Source organism: Nannobrachium achirus, assembly GCF_963921795.1.
Source record: "Nannobrachium achirus genome assembly, chromosome: 13".
Lineage (NCBI taxonomy): Eukaryota > Metazoa > Chordata > Actinopteri > Myctophiformes > Myctophidae > Nannobrachium > Nannobrachium achirus.
Window position 1 is genome coordinate 51,592,436 of NC_137833.1, and position 23,754 is coordinate 51,616,189.

General features: G+C 38.7%; 1 protein-coding gene across 1 annotated transcript; it reads right to left on the reverse strand.

Annotated features, from left to right (window-relative positions):
- Positions 1–3,308: 3,308 nt before the first annotated feature.
- LOC308297410 (uncharacterized protein) lies at positions 3,309–23,455 on the reverse strand (the record flags this gene model as incomplete). The annotated part of the gene is made up of 7 exons (XM_080740820.1): positions 3,309–3,798; positions 3,888–4,142; positions 4,829–4,921; positions 8,021–8,119; positions 22,308–22,340; positions 22,440–22,473; positions 23,429–23,455. 7 exons carry the CDS (start codon positions 23,453–23,455, stop codon positions 3,776–3,778), a joined length of 564 nt encoding a protein of 187 aa, XP_080596946.1. The 3' UTR covers positions 3,309–3,775.
- Between the last annotated feature and the right edge of the window lie 299 nt (positions 23,456–23,754).

A 23,754-nucleotide genomic window follows, 5' to 3' on the forward strand; every position in this document is an offset into this window, starting at 1 on the left:
CTGTAATGAAATCTCAAACATAAAAGCCACAATTTCAATTTAAAAATGGTGAGCACACGGAACATCCGACCCCGTTGATGGGGTCAATTGTTCTATATGGATCTGTTGTTTTGCTATTCTAAATGTCATAGTAAATAATTTATACAAAATGTAAACCAATAGAAAGTCTTCAGAGACATGTTGTCAACAAAGTATTTTCCCCTTATTTATTTAAATCACTTTGAAAGGAAGGGTGCATTTCCCTGTCTGCGCCACACAACCGAACCACAAGTTGTTCCCGGATGTAGGGACAACCCTGACAAAGTCTTTTGTAAAACATAATATAGGTCTTGCTTTTTGATACTGACAGTCAAAACTTACATGAGATGATAGTGGAAAGATAGATGGTTAAAATGATATATATTTGTGACTGTTTGACAACTAAATTCAAATCACTAGATGAACATTTGCGGGGAAAGGATCTTTTCTTTTTTTTGCGTGATTTTTAGGTGATCAGGAAAGCAAGCAAAATCAGCTTTGCACATGTTTGCAGCCATGATGAAGGTGAGGTTCAAAGAAGCCAGAAAACAGATTGACAGCATTTGATTTTTTATTGATTTAAATGGAGAATAACAACTGACCCTGCAGCACAACGAGCCCCGCTCTTCCTTAGATAAATAACTACTTTCATACTGGCAGCTTACTGTCATAGTTCTTTAAAGTCAGCAGACCGATATCATTGCTACATTATAAATCTAAATATTAAAATGCTAAAAGAAAATTGTCATGATGCTTAATTCGTTACATAATTTCATGATTGAAAAAAAAGTGTAAAGTTAAAATTTTAATATGTTTTAAAAGATTTTGAGATCCAAATTAAAGTTCTGTATCTGTCTAATACTGCACAGACCTTTTTTGTTCATTGACACACATGTTTACCACCCAAAGTGAGTGAATAGTATAGACGAGCTATAGCCTATTCTTTTCACTAAGCTCTATTATATATCACTTATGTAATGTTATATTGCACTTTCAAAGTAACTAAGGTCTGAAGCCAAAGCAGACAGCCAGAAAGACTTTCTAATGACATCAGAACCACTTCCAGCGAGGTGTTTTTGTTCCATTTTTAGAATCTCTGTTTGATGCTCACACACCAAGTTAATTGGCTTGTTAACCTGTGCATTGCCACCATAGTGTTTCTACTCAACATTGTATTTTTATTGGTTTCATGGCTGCTAAGCACTATATTCCCCAATCACTATTGAACTGAGAACCACAGCAAAATTTATTAAAGCAAATTCAATAGAATTGGCTAATTGTGCGAGATTAATGCAGGCTTCATAAAGGTATTTCAAGTAGCCTACAGGCTAACAGTAGCTTACTATTTGGAGGAAGGCTATGTGTCAGAGAATAATTAAAATCTGCATGTGGTTCTCAAAGTGGGGTTTCAGGGTTTATTGAGGAGGTAGCGACTTGCAAGAGTGTATGAACCAAATGGACTCGGTGTACAAACAAAATACCCCTTTCCCCCCTTTCTTCAAGTGTTGTTGTCGTTTCAGATATCAGGGACTTTGTGGTCAATCACATGACAACATGATGCAGTCATTGGAGGCTTGCTGTTGCCATGGACTGTTGCCATGGTCACTATAGTGATGGAGGTGGGTTTGGACAGTGTGCATCTCAGCCTCATTGCATCTTCTCTCATGCATTTATTTTGTCTATTCTTTTTCTTCATAATTTAACACCCTACATCTCTATACAGTGAAGAGTGCCACACAAATATGAAAAATAGCAGATCTACAACCTCGCAAGACATTGCGGCACGATGTGTTGTGAGCTTACAAATCAGCTCTTTTCAGCATTTTAAAATGTTTCATGCTGAAACTGAATCAGTTTTTATTATTTTATTTTTATTTTTAATTTCGTCTTCGTTTCTTGAGATGATGTCATTTTGTCAAACAATAATATTCCCAGGACATGGTTATCCATCAAATCACGTTTATTTCCAGACCACTATGATAGGACAAGTTATTCCATTTCCTGAAAAGTATCAGTTTTGGACATACATTAGTTTCCACCACCGGACAGTGAATTATGTCTGGTCCTAAACAGCACTGGTTCCCAAACACTGGGTCAGGACCCATTTGACACCAGCTCTTTTTAAGAGATGTTACCCTACTGTACTTTTCATTAGTAAGATACCACACCGCTACTTAGGTTTAACAATGTATTGAAATGAGATGAATGTGGGACAGGATGAGGAGCCCAAGGTAGGGCGAGACTGAGGGTGGGGTCTCTGGAACTGACGGCTATCTTTACTCTACTCGGGGAGCGGTCAGTCATCTCGGTTCCGTCACTGCCCCCTTGGATTCCCCCAAAAATAGAGAGGAAGAGCGAGAATCGAGGAGGAAGGAGGGGGTTGGGGTGGAGGAGGACAAATTTAAAAGCAACTAGAAAGATGCAATTGGAAATCGCAAGTGTGGTTGCCGGACACGAGTCACACTCGCAATTTCGTCTTGAATTTTCCCCATTTAAGTCAATGGGGGAAATGTTATTCACTAATACATGAATGGCCATATATGGAGATCTCTGTCAGTCTTTGTCCCTTTCACGCTCATCAATATTAAGCCCATATCTTGGAATGCCCAAGATATGGTGAACAAATTGGTTACAAAATCATGGGATAAAATAAAATAAAATAAAGAACTGCAGAATGAATGATCTGATCTTGATGCATCAAGCAGAGTAGCAGACAGAGGGAGTGGGGGAGGGGAGGCAGCACAGAGATTGGTGAACAAATGCAATGGCCGGCCCTTCTGAGCCATGGACTGCTAGCGCTCGATCAGGGTACAGTATAGTAGATTGTCAATTACAGACAGCAACCCACATAATGAATTATATAAAAACACTTTATCTCACAAATATGAAACACATCACAAATGTACAAATATATATTCTTTTCCACATCACAGGTGTATAACTTTTTGTGTGCAAGCTGTCCAGAAATTGCACCAAATCTTTGTGTGATTGGAACTTTTCTATTCCTTATTTTTTTCTGAAAATAGATATTAATACTGCCTGCGGATGTATCGTGGGGAGGCATAACATTCTATAATTTTTCAAAGGTACCTGATAACAATCACATACTGGCAAGGGCAGCTATAGATGATGTTCTAAATCTGGCAGTTAAATAGTTAACATGAATCCAACATAGAAAAGATAACATGTAAACAAACACAAAACATAAATGTGCACAAATGTGATACTGCTGTAAAACAAGTCTATGAAGCTATCTATGACTTCTGAAAAAGTTTAATATGCATGGCTCATCTCTCTCTCAGCTAAGGGGTCCTTGGCCTGAAACACACTGAAGACCCTAACGATGTGTTGATCATTTACAGTCAACTGCAGTTTGAACAACGCACGTACAGTATGTACCGTAGGCATACAGTCTAATGGCACATGTAAAGGGTTAGCGCTTGTTCAATGTCATTGCACCATGTTCTATTCTAATACCCTTTTTTCGTCTGAGGACGACCTAGATAGATAGATAATCTCAAGTTTTTTATTCAGTGAATAAAAAGAAAGAAATTGCAAGTGAAGATTTTATCAAATTTATCCTGGAATATATTGCCTTCACATTCCTGTGTGTAGTATGCTACTGTGTTTATGTATGTGTGTTCCTTTGTTGGACAGGCTGTGAGCCTGCATGTGAATATGAATCTCACTCTGCCACAAAGGTAACTGTTCATTTCAGATTTCAATCAATTGAACAGTTGTTGTCTGTGCTTAATGCTTATCCTGGGTCAAGTGGATGTTCTGTAAGAAACAACAACAAAAGAAAAAGCATGTCACACAGACTGCAACAGACTGGAATAAAAGAGGGATTTGAAGTTGTTGGCTCTTACCCAGATCCTCGACAAGCATCGGGTCACGCTTCTTCAGAGCATCGTAGATCGCTGACATGGCTTTTGCTCCTTTTCGACAGATAACATTAAGCAGCATTCTCATTTGTTCCTGCATGGGCGTTGCATCCTTTATTTTGTCATAATTCTCAGATGTGAGAATGTCATACAGGTCATCTGCTAGGCCCATAACATCTGTGACACGCTCAATTAGGGCAGTCCTGTTTTCCTTCATAAAGTTTTCCTTCACTTTCGTGCCTGCCAAAATATAAGAACTAGAATTAGATTAGAAGGTATAGGGTTAGACATAGTTTTGCTGATGTTAGGGTAGGGTCAGCTTTTTAAAATGCTAATTTGTTCATTGCATGGTATTCAGTTCAGTTCAGTTTCGATGGCTTATTGTGCATATTGCTGGACTATAAGCATTTCTTTTGATTATTATTATTTTGATTGTTTTTGTTCTAAATTTAGCTGGTGCGGCTTATATTCAGGTGCAGCTTATAGTCCAGCAATTACGGTATATTTTTCCGTATATATGATGTTACAATTTGCCAGTATGTATTCCACATTTGACTTAATGTCGTGGGATTATGTACTAGATTCTGTTTAAATGGGAGATGGGATTATTTAGAACAGAATAGAACTAGAAAGATGCAATTCTGGGAAATTTCAAGTGTGGTTGCCGTGGTGCGAGTCATGAGGAATCCGCTGGGAAATAAATTCTGTCTTACCTATATTAAATATTGTGATGTCAAGTGAAGCATGACCAAAAGCCTAACATTTCTGTTTTGCAGCCGTCCAACCCAGATAACATTACTCAGAAAGTTTTTTTGCTGAGAAAAGAATCCTCTGACCAAATACGAAGCCACACTAATTATTAGGGTTTCATATCAAAATGGTTTTGTGTGTAAACTAAACATAGCCTAATCGAAAATGTTCCTCACCAGCAGTAGCAGCCGCAGGAACAACTTTTGAATGAGTTGATTGTCGTGGTTTAGTTGTCACTGTAGCTGGGTCAGACACAGCTTGAATAGGACCTAAGAAGACACATAAGAGACAATAAATAATAACCAGCAAACTGTTACTAGCATACTATATCAACATTTTCACAAATCAGCATAAAATATAAGCATGTTATAACTCTATCTAAAATTAGGTTTGACCAAGAAAAATTTAAGAAGTTGGAGTTCCAATTTTGTTTTGCATATCCACGTTGGACTACCTCCAATGCAAGCAGATTTGGACATTTTGCATCCTTTGAATATGTGGCTCTTCAGTTGAGTTTTACTTCTCAAGTTGTGTTTCTAAATATCTACAGGCCACCTAAATTATATGATACTTTTTTGACGACTTTGCTGAATGACTTCATATAATTATACTTTTTTAAATTTGTATTTATTGTCTACAAATGTCCTTTCATATTGTGTTTCTTAATTAACGCTTTCTGTGCCACGACCACTTGAGGGCGCCAAAGTCTGTAAGCCTTGCCAGAGTCACTCCCATAGACCAGCGCTGTAACATACAGGGACCCACGTAGCAGTGGCGTGCGTGTTCACGTTCGTGCGTGTCATGAAAAAGACCCGGATGAAAATAGCTACAAGATAGCCATAGGCTATCACTCATGTTAGAAGCCCGATTTTCGACGATTTAGCCGTAAATAAACCTTTTCCGCTTCCATAAGAACACAGTTCAGAGAAAATGAGCTTCAAAGATACATTAAGTAGCATTCTCATTTGTTCCCGCCTGGGAGTTGCATCCTTTATTTTGTCATAATTCTCAGATGTGAGAATTTCATACAGGTCATCTGCTAGGCCCATATCTGTGACACGCTCAATTAGGGCAGTCCTGTTTTCCTTCACAAAGTTAGCTTTCGTGCCTGCCAAAATATAAGAACTAGGATTAGACAGTTAGAAGGTATAGGGTTAGACATAGTTTTGCTGATGTTAGGGTAGGGTCAGCTTTTTAAAATGCAAATGTGTTAATTGCATGGTATTCAGTTCAGTTCAGTTTCCTTGGCTTATTGGGCATATTGTTTATATAGTGGGGTTATGTACTAGATTCTGCTTAAATGGGAGATGGGATTATTTAGAACAGAATAGAACTAGAAAGATGCAATTCTGGGAAATTTCAAGTGTGGTTGCGCGTGGCACGAGTCATAAGGAATCCGCTGGGAAATTAAATCCGTCTTACCATTTATATGATATATTGTGATGTCAAGTGAAGCATGACCAAAAGCTTCACTTTATAGCCGGGGAGCCACTGTGCCAAAATGAGAGAAGACCTGTGATGTCATGACATACTCCAAATTTTTGTTTTTCCTATTAATTTGGTCAATAAGGTACACAGAATGAGAGGCCTGCTCTGCCGGAAACACTGCGAAAAAAAGTTTCCCATTGACTTCACTATACTGGAAAAAAACACACCAAAAAAAGTAGCATGTGAGGGGTCAAACTATAGGCCGGGAGCCAATTCTGAAATTGGCACAAATTGGTACCACCCAAGGTGACCGTACATTTTTTACATTTTTGACTTCCTACATGTCTCTAGTTTACATTTTGTTATGATAACCCTTTCTGAGACCCAGCTTAATTGATGTTATCAGCCGCTAGAGTCGGTCTCCCATCGACTTTCTATACAGGAGGAAAATACCCAGAAAAGTTTTTTTTTCTGGGTATTTAAGTGGGATGTGAGGGGTCTAACTAGGGGTTTGTCATGATGCTGAATCCATTGCAGGCATTTGTTTTGCACAAAAAACATTCAGTGGGCTAGAAATGGCCTCAGAAAACAATACACGTATGGGTGAGTATTCATGTTAGTCGGAGGCCTTAGGGTTTTTTTTCTCGTGCTAATCAGTCTAAAAGTGCAAAATTTTGCACAGATGTAGCTCATGGCATGCTCTAATGATTTAGCTAGGGCGCCCGAGTCTGCGACATTCGGGGTCGCCACAGCGGCCAAATCAAGTTGGGCTCCCATCGACTTTAGTGATGAAAAGTGATGAGTCATCACTTTTCAGAGTTTTGTGGGTGCTGTGGTGACCCCGAAGGTCGCCGACTCGGGCGCCCTAGCTAAATCATTAGAGCATGCCCTGAGCTACATCTGTGCAAAATTTTGCACTTTTAGACTGATTAGCACGAGAAAAAAAACCCTAAGGCCTCCAACTAACATGAATACTCACCCATACGTGTATTGTTTTCTGAGGCCATTTCTAGCCCACGGAATGTTTTTCGTGCAAAACAAATGCTTGCAATGGATTCAGCATCATGACAAACCCCTAGTTAGACCCCTCACATCCTACTTAAATACCCAGAAAAAAAAAGTTTTCAGGGTATTTTCCTCCTGTATAGAAAGTCGATGGGAGACCGACTCTAGCGGGTGATAACATCAATTAAGCTGGGTCTCAGAAAGGGTTATCATACCAAAATGTAAACTAGAGACATGTACGAAGACGAAAATGTAAAAAACGTACGGTCACCTTGGGTGGTACCAATTTGTGCCAATTTCAGAATTGGCTCCCGGCCTACTAAGGGTTCTTCATGATTCTGAATCCATTGCAAGCATTTGTTTTGCATGAAAAACATTCCTTGGGCTAGATTTCAGCCTCTCAAACCTGTGTTATTTTGGTCCGTTTTCTAGCCCAAGGAATGTTTTTCATGCAAAACAAATGCTTGCAATGGATTCAGAATCATCAAGAACCCCTAGTTTGACCCCTCACATGCTACTTAAAGCATATTTTTTTTGGTGTGTTTCTTTCCTGTATTGAAGTCGATGGAGTGAATATACAAATGGCCGTAACTTTTTTTCGCAGAGTTTCCGGCAGAGCAGGCCTCTCATTCTGTGTACCTTAATGACCAAATGAATAGAAAAAACAAAAATAAAAAGTATGTCATGACGTCACAGGTAAAAACCCTATTCTTTGAGCTTTTGGGCCTGTGGCTCCCCGGCTATTAATGTTGTGCAGCCGTCCAATCCAGATAACATTACTCAGAAACTTTACAAAACGAAGGTTTTGTAAACTTTGCTGAAAAAAAAACTCTGACCGAATACGAAGCCACACTAGGGTTTCGTATCAAAATGGTTTCGTTTACATAACAGTTAGTGTGTAAAATAAACATAGCCTAATCGAAAGTTTTCCTCACCAGCAGTAGCAGGAACAACTTTTGAATGAGTTGATGGTCGTGGTTGAGTTGTCATTGTAGCTGGGTCAGGCACAGCTTGAATAGGACCTACGCAGACACCTAAGAGACAATAAATAATAACCAGTAAACTGTTACCTATACTAGCATACTATATCAGCATCTTCGCAAATTATGTGTTTCTTAATTAAGTGTGCCTGCCATGTAATGGCAAAACACTTATTATAATGCGCCATTACTCTGGCATACCGTTATGCAGAAACATGATTTATTTTTATATGAGATACTTTAATGGTTTCCTGTGGAAATAAGCTTAGTCTTTTCATGGATCTCCTTTTAGTAGACCTTGTACCAGTGAACAGTACCGTCATGAAACTGTACCTTTTCCTATGCAAACTTCTAATAAAGTCTTCAATCAATCAATCAATCAATCAATCAATCAAACGTGAAACAGCACACAAGAACGGGGACTTTATCACAGTTTAAACAGTATTCGAATGTGTCGCACGTTTTTGTTTTGTTTTTTTTCTCTTCGCAATGACAGTTCAAAGTTTGGGTGCTTTTACACAAACGCGTAGCTTTAAGCTAGCCTTGCACCTAACAACTGAAAAGATTTCTCAGTCGTAATAAAATCGCGGCGAGTCGCGGCGCGCTCCCCTGATTCGGTCGTTACTCAATCGTTAAATGTGAGGTAGTGCTCCGACTCGATTTTTACCCCGACTTGAGACCCTGATTCTGTTACGAGAATATCAAACCGATTTGATATTTTCACAAATCGGGGCTGAGTCTGAATGAGCACAATGACGTAACAACCAAAACAGAACGCTAGCGAGCCAAAAGCCATTAATTCCCCAAGACGTTCGGTTGAGCTGCCAGCCTGGCGTATCATAATAGTACATTATTCCAAACATTCAAAGTTGATAATAAGTTGATAGGATCAATCTGTGCCGGCTATAGAGAGGAGAGGAGAGAACGGGAGAAGAGAGGGCTGAGGGAGGAGGGCCGAGCTTGGAGTGTGTGCAATCTGTGCATGCAGTGAGGGAAAAAGTACTCACATGTTTTACTCAAGTAAAAGTATCAATACTGCAATACTGCGATGCGACGCGTTGTGAGCTTGTAGATTGGCTATTTTCATTTAGCTCAATAGGGCTAAAGTGGTTAATGTTTTATAATATTATAATTTATATCTGCAAGTAACTAGTAACTAAGTGGAGAAGAAGTAAAAGTACTGAAATTGGAAATACTCAAGTATAAGTACAAATAAAAAGGACGAGGGGATCCGAGCACTCAGGAGTCAGGAGGAGAACTTAAAGTTAAAACAACGTTTATTTCTTTAAAACCAACATGGTTCGACCATCATGGTATTCTTCAGGGCAAGAATGGAGCAAACAAGCACACAGAGCCTATAAATAGCTATTCACGTGATGTTACAATTGAACAGTCAATCAATTATCATTGTTGTCAAAAGACACACCCAAACTACACACGAGTGTGTGTGCATGCACTCTGATTGTGGTGTCTGCACACAACCACACACACCCATAGTATAGTCTCCTACTGAGCTCACAGAGCAGGTCTGAGACTGCACTCTCATGTGCAAGTGCAGTAGATTTATCATATCGTATTTACATAATAAAATAACAAAATGCAAGCAACAAGTAGGCTACCTCAAAAAAATATATACAAAAAGAAAATAAACAAAACAAATACATAGTAGGTATATAGGAAAAAGAACGAAAAAGAAGAAGCAACCTATAAAAAACACATGAAATCAATGTCCTCATTTAGACCAGGAGGAGTTAGTGCGTCTAAGGAATGTATCCAGAATGTTTCACGTTGATTCAGTTTTTTGAGACGATCTCCACCTCTGGTGAGGGGTTTGACGTGTTCAATACCTGTGATGCGTAAGAGAGAATCATTACTGTTGTGGACTGTCTTAAATGTCTAGCTATAGGATAATCTAAGTTGTTAATACGTATTGCATATTAATAAAAAAGAAACGCGTCAATACTTCTCGACCGCGACCCTACTTTGTCACCCAGTACAGCACAGTAGCGAACCGTATTGGTCACATAATCAAGAACAACTGGGCTATCATTGAGAGTGACCCTAGCCTAAAACAGATATTTCCTGAGCCTCCTCTGACATCATTTAAAAGAGCCCCTACGTTACGTGATAAATTGGTACACAACCACCTACTGCCAACTAAAAAAGAGTCTTGGCTTAAAAGACCCATTGGCTCTTTTAAGTGTATGAATTGTCCCCACTGTTCAACAAAAACTTTTATTGATTTAAAAACTAAAAAACTGTACAAAATAAATGACTTTATAAATTGTAACACAACATTTGTAATTTACAGACTTACTTGCACTTGCCGTGATATTTTTTATATAGGGAGAACTAAACGCCGGCTCAGGGACAGATTGGCTGAACATAAATATGCAATACGTATTAACAACTTAGATTATCCTATAGCTAGACATTTTAAGACAGTCCACAACAGTAATGATTCTCTCTTACGCATCACAGGTATTGAACACGTCAAACCCCTCACCAGAGGTGGAGATCGTCTCAAAAAACTGAATCAACGTGAAACATTCTGGATACATTCCTTAGACGCACTAACTCCTCCTGGTCTAAATGAGGACATTGATTTCATGTGTTTTTTATAGGTTGCTTCTTCTTTTTGTTCTTTTTCCTATATACCTACTATGTATTTGTTTTGTTTATTTTCTTTTTGTATATATTTTTTGAGGTAGCCTACTTGTTCTTGTTGCTTGCATTTTATTATTTGTTATTATGTAAATACGATATATGATAAATCTACTGCACTTGCACATGAGAGTGCAGTCTCAGACCTGCTCTGTGAGCTCAGTAGGAGACTATACTATGGGTGTGTGTGGTTGTGTGCAGACACCACAATCAGAGTGCATGCACACACACTTGTGTGTGGTTTGGGTGTGTCTTTTGACGTTCAATTGTAACATCACGTGAATAGCTATTTATAGGCTCTGTATGCTTGTTTGCTCCATTCTTGCCCTGAAGAAGACCATGATGGTCGAAACATGTTGGTTTTAAAGAAATAAACGTTGTTTTAACTTTAAGTTCTCCTCCTGACTCCTGAGTGCTCGGATCCCCTCGTCCTTTTTAACTGTGTTTTCCCACTGATCCTGGTAGCACCACTCACTTTTTAAGACGTTTTTTTTTACCTCCATTGAGCACCCGGTTGTTCTCTATTTTTGCCTATAAGTACAAATACCTCAATTGTACTTAAGTAAATGTACTTAGTTAGCTACTTTACACCACTCTGTGCGTGTGTGTGTGTGTGTGTGTGTGTGTGTGTGTGTGTATGTGTGTGTGTGTGTGTGTGTGTGTGTGTGTGCGCGCGCGTGTGTGTGTGTGTGTGTGTGTGTGTGTGTGTGTGTGTGTGTGTGTGTGTGTGTGTGTGTGTGTGTGTGTGTGTGTGTGTGTGTGTGTGTGGGAGCTAGTCAGAGGAATAGGAACACATGGCTATAATAGGCCTATTTCAGCAAATAATAGGGAATCTTGTACCAGTCTTTAAAATCTTTAGAGGCATCTCACATCTAAGGGTGCCCTCACACCAAAATACCTATGAGAGTGGAATCCGCGTTCCGCCAATGCATTTCAATGATAAGGGAGCATTTTTTGCAGAAGTCCTCTGCTGACATGAAACCGCTTCACTCTCATTGAAATGCATTGGCGGAACGCGGATTCCACTCTTATAGGTATTTTGGTGTGAGGGCACCCTAACAACTGAAATCTTTTAAAAAGTCTTTGGATAAGATTTTCCAAAGCCTTAATGATGATTTTTAAAAGATTGCAGTTGTTACTGTAGCTGTGAGATGCCTTTAAAGATTTTGTAAAGACTGGTTCAAGATTCCCTTTTATTTGCTGAAATCTGTCTGAAATAGGCCTATTATAGACATTGTGTTCCTATTCCTCTGACTAGCTCCCCCCCCTACACACACAGAGTGGTGTAATAAGTACATTTACTTAAGTACAATTAAGGTATTTTTACTTTCCTTGATTATTTCCAGTTTTCAGTACTTTTACTTCTACTCCTCTAAATCAGAAGAAATGCTGTACTTTAGTTAGGCCTACTAGTTACTTTACAGATATAAATTATAATATTATAAAACATTAATCACTTTTTAGGGTAACCCTTTACTTTCCGGTACAGTAATTACATGGTAGTTACCACATAATTACAAGGTAATTACTTGGTAACCACCCCGTATTTACTGAGTAATAACTAGGTAATTACAAGGTAATTACAATGTATTTTACATAGTAATTACCTGGTGTTACCTGGTAATTCCTGCCAACCCCGAGTTGACATTCCTGAGAACTACCAGGTAATTACTAGGTAATTTAAAGCATGTACCTGGTAATTCCATAGTAACTACCTGGTAATACACTTAGCAATTACTTAGTTTATTACCCGGTAGTTCCCTGGTATTTTCTTAGATACTACAAGGTAATTATTAGGTAATTATAAGTATTTTATTATGTATTTAGCATGTAATTATACTGTAACTACCTGGTAATACACTTAGCAATTACTAGGTTTATTACCCGGTAGTTACCTGGTATTTTCTTGTATACTACAAGGTAATTATTAGGTAATTATAAGTATTTTATTATGTATTTAGCATGTAATTATAGTGTAACTACCTGGTAATACACATAGTAATTACAAGGTATATTGCCTGGTATTTACCGGGCATTTTCTTTGATACTACCAGGAATTTATGAGTAGTTGCTTATGCAATTACTATATAATTACATGGTAACTACCATGTAATATACCTATTAATGTTTAGGTAATTCCTATGTATTTTCTTAGAAATTACTAGGTAATTACCGTTTAATTTCATGTTAACTATCATGTTATTTACCTGGTCCTTACCTTGATAGGTAACCCATTATAATCTGTGCATATACAAAGGTACTTACCTGGTATTTACCCAATAACTCCAAAAAGTATTTACAGGGAAATTACTTAGTAGTTACTGTTGGTTTGTACTGTAAAGTAAAGCGTGATCAATTCCATGACCTTACCTGGTAATTACTCAGTATTAACCCAATAACTACAAAAGGTATTTACATAGAAATTACCCAGTAGTTACTGTTGGTTTGTACTGTAAAGTAAAGCGTGATCAATTCCATGACCTTACCTTGTAATTACTCAGTATTAACCCAATAACTACAAAAAGTATTTACAGGGAAATTACCCAGTAGTCACTGTTGGTTTGTACTGTAAAGTAAAGCGTGATCAATTCCATGACCTTACCTGGTAATTACTAAGTGTTTACCCTGTAACCAGAATAATTATGTGCCTTGCATTTAGCCAGTGTAAGTGCAACTACTGAAAAATAAGTACTTTTTTTTGGGGACCAAATGGCATCATGGCCATGGGTGGATAAAATAACCAGGCCTCAAAAATGACCAGTGTCGTTCATTTGTGTTCAGTGCATGCTTCTCCGGTGTCCGTGAGTCTGCTTCTCCCCTGGACAGCACACTGCATCTGAAATCCAGTTCCCACCCCAAGCACCAGCAAGCAACCCCACCATAACCAAGGCATGATACAACACAAATATAAATTCATTACATTAACACCTCCTCAACCACCACCAACCTTGACATAACACGCAAAAAAAACAGGTGAGCTGGCAAAGAGATTTCTTTATAAAATGCTGTAATGCTTTTCAATAAACAAACAAAAAAAATCACATGTTCGACAGTGCAATACTATAAAAAAACTATTTACAAGAAGTACACAAAATGACAGTTGATTCTTCACACATTGGTTGCCAACCCCGAGTTCCCCGAGTTTATAATGGTACCCCCCAATTGCCAACCCAGAGTTCCCCGACCAAAAAAAGAAAAAAACATTTTTGGACCTCTAGAAATGTATTAGGCATGATCGTGATTTTGCATGTTTAACCCCCATACAACTCAGGTAGCAGACCTCCAAGCTCACAACAGTGTAAAACATAATGGCTGCTATCTCATGAATGCCTGAACGGATTTCCAATCGGATTCTTTTGTTTGAAAGCTGGGAGCATTGTGCACACACATGGTGCATGATCTAGGCATGGGCGTGCATGATCCGTGCACTATGAATTACATGGAGTCTATGGAGACCTTGGCAACTTGGACCCTCAAGAGATTTTTTTTTTTAAGGCAACAAATGTGTTCATATACATATGAGTCGAACCGCTGAGATAATTTTAACACGGTTCTTATATGAAATATATGAAAAGGGTCTAGGGGAATTCAGAATGGGGGAAGAAAATGACGAACCAGCTAGGATGGGTAAATTACGTCACGCTTTACTGTTCTAAGGTTTAAGGCGCTTATGAGACTAGATGAGACCAGATGCAAGTCACTTGAGTTGGCCGGCTCAATTTTATATTGAATGAAATATAATTAGTAGAAGTAGAAATAATAGAAAATAAAACAATGTGCACAAACATACAGTACAATAATGAATGGAGATTGGTATACCATGACTCAGTGAATCCGGTTTTCAAGATTTTCTTTTCTGAGGGTTTTAATTCCTAGGGTGCACCCAACTATACTGTATTACTGACTGAATAATACCTCTCTGCCCCTGCAGAGCAGAGAGAATGTGAGTGTGAGGGTACTAATTGAACCACTAATTGTCCAGTCCTGCACTGTTCCTCACAGGGCAGTGTATGTGGTGAGTATGCGTTTGTCAAAAAGTCCAGTTCTTCTGTGTGCAGTCTGTGTGTATCACCGACCAGTACTGCACTGCCAGGGCAGTTTGTGTGTGATCATTTCCTACCACGCTGGGGACACAGACTCTGGCTCACTGACTATGGCTCTGGGTCTGCCCAAGGAGAATTCTTAGATCAGGTCTGGGTCCTTCCAATCTTGGGTTGCTTGCCACTCCTTGGTTGACCAGAGTCAGGCTGAATCAAACAGATGTGTCAAAAAAAAAAAAAAAAAAAATGACCTGCATAAAGCAAGGCCAGAGGCATCTCTGTGTTAATGTCTAAAACAATATCAGTGACACAGTTGTCGTTACATAAGGTTTCACTTCAAATACTTAATACATAAATTCAACAGTTGTTCAAACAACAAAATAAAAAATAAATCTTCCAGTACAGGTGACAGGCCTGTATTGAGTGGTAATTCTGTAAACAGAACAATACAATAGAATCATTACTTAAACAGTACTTAAAAAAATACATCATTGAACAGGCTTTAAATGCATTAGTATTACAGATTACAGAATGCATTACATTAGAGAAAGAAATGCTTTACAGAAATGCATTAAAGTAAATTGCATTACACCAGGGAACTAGCATTCCATATTATGATAATGGCATAGAACAATCTGCTCCAAACTAGCTAGTTAGGCTAGCGAAAATTAGCATATGAACTAAACAACACAATAGCAACCCAGCAATTGACTACACATTGTAATGCTCCCAGCTAGCTGGCCAGGCTAGCGAAATTAGCATATGAGCTAAGCAACACAATAGTAGTACAGAAATTCCCATTAGACACATTATGGCCAAAACATACAGCATTCTCTGCACATAGAAAACAATGCAGTAAGAACTTACTCTTCACAAACACACTCTTATTGAAAGTTGCAGGATTAAGGCACTGTGTTTATGTCCTGACTTGTCCTCACTCCTCACTGACCTCTGAAACATCAGGCCCCCCAAACACTCAGTAGAAAACTGAGCTGCCCAAAAAAATGCCTGAACAAAATAAGGGTAATAAGGGTAATAATAATAATAATAATAATAATAAACTGAGGACACAAGGAGGGGAATTTATAACATAGCCCATTTTACTAATTTATTGTAAAGGGTAATTCCGTTCATTTTAACCCATTTTCTGGAACTGGGCTAAATGATCCTTCAACCAGAAGGGGCCTCCCCAAACCTGTCTGCCCTGAATGACAGCCTGCTGCCTGTGCAGGGACACCAGTCGAAACTAATGCCAATCAATCAGAGTGAGAGCAGAGATCACAGCAGAGCACAGAGGAGAAGCTGCTGAGAAGCATTCAAATTTCAGATTAAGACTATGTATTATTTTGTCAGTTGTGTGCAGGAAAGCACAACATTAATGACTTTATCTTGCTGCGAGGAGCAACACATAGTCATCTGAATAGCACTGGTGTGCTGGTGCTGAATTAATGTGCAGGCCTTGGTGAGTGACAAGCAGTGTTTTGCCTTAGCTGCTAGGTGGCTAACTTGTGCTGGTGTTTCAGAGGTCAGGTAATGGGAATTTCTGTACTACTATTGTGTTGCTTAGCTCATATGCTAATTTCGCTAGCCTGGCCAGCTAGCTGGGAGCATTACAATGTGTAGTCAATTGCTGGGTTGCTATTGTGTTGTTTAGTTCATATGCTAATTTTCGCTAGCCTAACTAGCTTGTTTGGAGCAGATTGTTCTATGCCATTATCATAATATGGAATGCTAGTTCCCTGGTGTAATGCAATTTACTTTAATGCATTTCTGTAAAGCATTTCTTTCTCTAATGTAATGCATTCTGTAATCTGTAATACTAATGCATTTAAAGCCTGTTCAATGATGTAATTTAATTTAAGTACTGTTTAAGTAATGATTCTATTGTCTTGTTCTGTTTACAGAATTACCACTCAATACAGGCCTGTCACCTGTACTGGAAGATTTTTTTTTATTTTGTTGTTTGAACAACTGTTGAATTTATGTATTAAGTATTTTAAGTGAAACCTTATGTAACGACAACTGTGTCACTGATATTGTTTTAGACATTAACACAGAGATGCCTCTGGCCTTGCTTTATGCAGGTCATTTTTTTTTTTTTTTTTCTTTTTTGACACATCTGTTTGATTCAGCCTGACTCTGGTCAACCAAGGAGTGGCAAGCAACCCAAGATTGGAAGGACCCAGACCTGATCTAAGAATTCTCCTTGGGCAGACCCAGAGCCATAGTCAGTGAGCCAGAGTCTGTGTCCCCAGCGTGGTAGGAAATTATCACACACAAACTGCCCTGGCAGTGCAGTACTGGTCGGTGATACACACAGACTGCACACAGAAGAACTGGACTTTTTGACAAACGCATACTCACCACATACACTGCCCTGTGAGGAACAGTGCAGGACTGGACAATTAGTGGTTCAATTAGTACCCTCACACTCACATTCTCTCTGCTCTGCAGGGGCAGAGAGGTATTATTCAGTCAGTAATACAGTATAGTTGGGTGCACCCTAGGAATTAAAACCCTCAGAAAAGAAAATCTTGAAAACCGGATTCACTGAGTCATAGTATACCTATCTCCATTCATTATTGTACTGTATGTTTGTGCACATTGTTTTATTTTCTATTATTTCTACTCATACTAATTATATTTCATTCAATATAAAATTGAGCCGGCCAACTCAAGTGACTTGCATCTGGTCTCATCTGGTCTCATAAGCGCCTTAAACCTTAGAACAGTAAAGCGTGACGTAATTTACCCATCCTAGCTGGTTCGTCATTTTCTTCCCCCATTCTGAATTCCCCTAGACCCTTTTCATATATTTCATATAAGAACAGTGTTAAAATTATCTCAGCGGTTCGACTCATATGTATATGAACACATTTGTTGCCTTAAAAAAAAATCTCTTGAGGGTCCAAGTTGCCAAGGTCTCCATAGACTCCATGTAATTCATAGTGCACGGATCATGCACGCCCATGCCTAGATCATGCACCATGTGTGTGCACAATGCTCCCAGCTTTCAAACAAAAGAATCCGATTGGAAATCCGTTCAGGCATTCATGAGATAGCAGCCATTATGTTTTACACTGTTGTGAGCTTGGAGGTCTGCTACCTGAGTTGTATGGGGGTTGTATGGGGGTTAAACATGCAAAATCGCGATCATGCCTAATACATTTCTAGAGGTCCAAAAATGTTTTTTTCTTTTTTGGTCGGGGAACTCGGGGTTGGCAATTGGGGGGTACCATTATAAACTCGGGGAACTCGGGGTTGGCAACCAATGTGTGAAGAATCAACTGTCATTTTGTGTACTTCTTGTAAATAGTTTTTTTATAGTATTGCACTGTCGAACATGTTTGTTTATTGAAAAGCATTACAGCATTTTATAAAGAAATCTCTTTGCCAGCTCACCTGTTTTTTTGCGTGTTATGTCAAGGTTGGTGGTGGTTGAGGAGGTGTTAATGTAATGAATTTATATTTGTGTTGTATCATGCCTTGGTTATGGTGGGGTTGCTTGCTGGTGCTTGGGGTGGGAACTGGATTTCAGATGCAGTGTGCTGTCCAGGGGAGAAGCAGACTCACGGACACCGGAGAAGCATGCACTGAACACAAATGAACGACACTGGTCATTTTTGAGGCCTGGTTATTTTATCCACCCATGGCCATGATGCCATTTGGTCCCAAAAAAAAAGTACTTATTTTTCAGTAGTTGCACTTACACTGGCTAAATGCAAGGCACATAATTATTCTGGTTACAGGGTAAACACTTAGTAATTACCAGGTAAGGTCATGGAATTGATCACGCTTTACTTTACAGTACAAACCAACAGTAACTACTGGGTAATTTCCCTGTAAATACTTTTTGTAGTTATTGGGTTAATACTGAGTAATTACCAGGTAAGGTCATGGAATTGATCACGCTTTACTTTACAGTACAAACCAACAGTAACTACTGTGTAATTTCCATGTAAATACCTTTTGTAGTTATTGGGTTAATACTGAGTAATTACCAGGTAAGGTCATGGAATTGATCACGCTTTACTTTACAGTACAAACCAACAGTAACTACTAAGTAATTTCCCTGTAAATACTTTTTGGAGTTATTGGGTAAATACCAGGTAAGTACCTTTGTATATGCACAGATTATAATGGGTTACCTATCAAGGTAAGGACCAGGTAAATAACATGATAGTTAACATGAAATTAAACGGTAATTACCTAGTAATTTCTAAGAAAATACATAGGAATTACCTAGACATTAATAGGTATATTACATGGTAGTTACCATGTAATTATATAGTAATTGCATAAGCAACTACTCATAAATTCCTGGTAGTATCAAAGAAAATACCTGGTAAATACCAGGCAATATACCTTGTAATTACTATGTGTATTACCAGGTAGTTACACTATAATTACATGCTAAATACATAATAAAATACTTATAATTACCTAATAATTACCTTGTAGTATACAAGAAAATACCAGGTAACTACTGGGTAATAAACCTAGTAATTGCTAAGTGTATTACCAGGTAGTTACAGTATAATTACATGCTAAATACATAATAAAATACTTATAATTACCTAATAATTACCTTGTAGTATCTAAGAAAATACCAGGGAACTACCGGGTAATAAACTAAGTAATTGCTAAGTGTATTACCAGGTAGTTACTATGGAATTACCAGGTACATGCTTTAAATTACCTAGTAATTACCTGGTAGTTCTCAGGAATGTATCTGGGAATTACCAGGTAACACCAGGTAATTACTATGTAAAATACCTTGTAATTACCTAGTTATTACTCAGTAAATACGGGGTGGTTACCAAGTAATTACCTTGTAATTATGTGGTAACTACCATGTAATTACTGTACCGGAAAGTAAAGGGTTACCGATTCGGTAACTTAAGTAAAACATGTGAGTACTTTTTCCATCACTGCATGCACACACATTGATCCTATCAACTTCGAATGTTTGGAATCATGAACTATTATGATACGCAGTGAAATAAAGGGCTGTCGCAGCCGCACCAACAGCTACTAGTAGCGACCAGGCTGGCAGCTCAGCGTTTGGGGAATGAATGGCTTTTGGCTCACTATAGCGTTCTGTTTTGGTTGTTACGTCATTGTACTCGACATTCAGTCAGACTCAGCCCCGATTTGTGAAAATATCAAACCAGTTTGATATTATCTTAACAGAATCTGGGTCTCAAGTCGGGGTAAAAATCGAGTCGGACCACTACCTTACCTTTAACGATTGAGTAACGACCGAATCACGGGAGCGCGCCGCAACTCGTCTCGATTTTATTACGACTGAGTTGTTAGGTGTAAGGCTAGCTTTAGAGTGAGATCTATCCAGGAAGCAGAGGGGATCAGAGGGTGACCCTCAAATCAGCCCCGACATTTTCCAAACAAATTGTCCTCACAGCCAAAATATTCACCTCACACACATGGTTTAAAAAAGAAGAAGAAAAAAAAGGTTTTACATTATGTAGCCACACTTCTTTCATACAATGTGACTATTAAAATTAAACACTGTGTAGAAATGTTGTTTCTAGTTCTGTTTTAACTTATTGCTCATATAAAGCACTTTGAATTACCTTGTTGTTGCAATGAGCTAAACAAATAAGCTTTCCTTGCCTTTAAACACAAGGAAGACCCATAAACATGCCGGGGCCCGAGATCATTACTTAGGGGAAATCTCGCTCTTTCGACAACGCAACATTTCGACAACGGAGTGTCGGCAGGATAGTGCCTCACCCCACGGAGGTTAGGGTTTGGGTTAGGCTTGGTTGTCGAAAAGATGACTAGTAGAAACAGCGACACGCTCCCCATTACTTATATATGGCCTAAGTATCATCAAGCCAAATGTTATCATGATGTGAAAGGGGGAATGAGATGTGAAGCATTCCATGGTTTGTCCAGGCATAGATTTGTGATTTGTTGATTTATGTATTCATTCATTTTGTACTAGTCCTGTGCCTGAGGGTGTGCACAGTATATGAGTGCACACTGCACAGTACATGAGGAATTGAATGTCCCAGGGAGTCTCAGAAGTAATGTTGGAGAACCCAGACCGGTGCCAATTGGGCATAATAGTCACCATTGACATCCAGTTGTGCAATACCTGTCTGTGATGTATGCATTGGTGGCGACACAGTTTATTATCAGTGATGTCAGCATGCAGACAGGTGGCGGACATCATCTCCAAATTTGGGCATCGTTTCAGCTTTCGGCTGTTACCATGGTGGCGTCACTGTTTAGTATCAGTGATGTCAGTATGCTCATCTCCAAATTTGGGCATTGTTTCAGCATGCAGCTGTTACCATGGTGGCGACACTGTGTAGTATCAGTGATGTCAGCATGCAGACAGATGGTCAGACAGTCAGACGGTCAGAAGGCAGACGGACAGACAGACAGACATTCGGTAAGACATAGTTAGATATGGAGATCGCTTATCTCTGTCTGTTTGGTCTCTTTTAAACCCATATGGTGTTCCATGTCCAGGCCAGTCTGTGAGTACCTGAGACGAATAACAGTCCATATTTTAACATTTTTAATATAGATATTTTTTTGATTTACCAGATTGTAAACCACAAACTAGAAGTTTTTAATCTGTTAAATTCTTAATGCACTCCCCCCTCATTTTGTTCAATTAGATTTGTTTTACTTAACTCATATATATTAGGAATTATAAGACATAATACTTATGGAAAGTGGAAAAAACAGTATATCTCCAACAGTTTGTGGAACAACAGTATAAGTCCCTGCAAGCAATATGCAGCACACAAAGGGAGCAGATAACATTAAAACAGACTATTAAACAAAATGAGGGGGAGTGCATTAACAATTTAACAGATTAAAAATGACAAGTTTGTGGTTTACAATCTGGTAAAAAAAAAAAATAATGGACTTAAGGTGGTTGCACACTGCTGCGTTTTTCGGGCCGAATATCGGAGTGAATTTCGGAGCACGCAAATAAAAAAATCAACCTCATGTTATGTCAATCACGTTTGCACACTGCCGCCCGTTTCGCGCACCACTCGGTCCCTTGCTCTCTCTATCTCTCTCTCTCTCCTTGCCCTGAAAAACGCATTTCGAAACGAAAAACGCAGCAGTGTGCAACCACCTTTAGACTGTTATTCGTCTCAGGTACTCAATTGTCATCTCCAAATTTGGGCACTGTAGTGATGTCAGTCAGTGATGTCACTGACATCATGTCAGTCGTCTCCAAATTTGGTCACTTGTTTCATCATGTCAGACAGACATTATTTGGGCATTGTTTCAGCATGCGGTTGTTACCATGGTGGCGACACTGTTTAATATCAGGGATGTCAGCATGTAGACTGTTTCCCCCGTTTATGCCCATATATGGTGTTCTGTGATGTCAGTCAGTGATGTCTGGCATTGTTTCAGCATGCCGACACTTGCTGAAACATGGCGTTTAGTATCAGTGATGTCAGCTAGCGAACAGACGTAAATGAATAGTTAGATATCGCTCAGAATGTATTGTCCAATTGATTAAGGACTGTTAAATATTGTACCTTCCTCTCTCCTCTCTTCCTTCATCCAGCCTTCTGTTGTAAGAAAAGACAGTGGGCAGTTAGTGGATCAGAGGCAACTTGGAGGCTCAGTTGGTAAAATACATGATCCATGTTTTTCAATAGAATCCTCACCCGTCTCGTCCTCTAGTGAGATACTAGACCGCACCTAAAAATCATGAGCAAAACCATAAAACAGAATTTATAGCCAGATTCATCTATTCTAAATGATTACAAAATCTGAATGCAATGGCATCTTTCTAAGTGACTTGAATCCAGTTCAATTGCAAATGTTTAGAGAAACAACAAATAGATAATTTGTGGTCTACAAAACAAGCAACTAATAATAGTGCCAAAGATATTAAAATCAGCTTTGAAGATCTTGCATAAAGTAGAGCCAATTTGAAGAGCTAAACAGCTCACTTCAAGGGAAACTAGTAAGACAGGGCGAGGTTGCGCCAATTCTTGGCCACCTGGCCTGTTACTCACATATGGAGACCCCTGCATGATAGTCAACAATGTTTTGTCAAAACATCCCCATATATGGGCATTACCAAATATGGGCATTCCCAGATATGTCCTTAATATTAATATCCTTAATAATGTCCTTAATATTGATAATATAGGAATCTCCATATATGGGCATAAAACGTATGTTAATTAGTTTGATGCCTGGGGATCTCCATATATGGGCATAAGGGGGTAGATAGATACCTTTTTTCTTTTATTTTAACCTTTATTAATAATAATATGTATCCATATACATACAATGTATTTTATGCCCATACATGGAGATCCCTATCTGAACCAGCCACACAGATATGGGCCATGCCTTTGCCATCTGGCCAGTGATATATATCAATGACATTAGGGATCTTCATATATGGGCATAAAAGGGATACCCATATATGGACTGTCACTGTGATATCACCTGTGATCTAGAGGACTACTATTTCAAGTTCCAAACTACTTGAATAGTAATCAATTGCATTATGATTATTTTGAGTAACTTTTAACATAATATACTTTGACATTTTTGTATCTGAATCAATGAAATAAATAATAATTAACATGTATGTGACTGATTTTAAACTGAGTTTAATCTGTGAAACATAGTCTCTCACACTCATCCCATCTTGAGCTTCACTCATGGTTTTATATCCTGCAGAGCAAGCTACTCCACAATGGCTCGCCATCCAGCCATGGACCTTATCACGTGACCATGTTACAAAACCCGCTGGAACAGAAGACAACAGACAGAAAGACATTAATGATAATAATAATAGGCCTAATAATAATAATAATAAATAATAACATCAATAAGTTGCAGTTTGTTATTGCGACCGAAGGTCGCAGTTTAACTTGAGAAATGTCGCAGCTTGTTTCTCTCTCTCTCTCTCTCTATCTCTGTGTGTGTGTGTGTGTGTGTGTGTGTGTGTGTGTGTGTGTG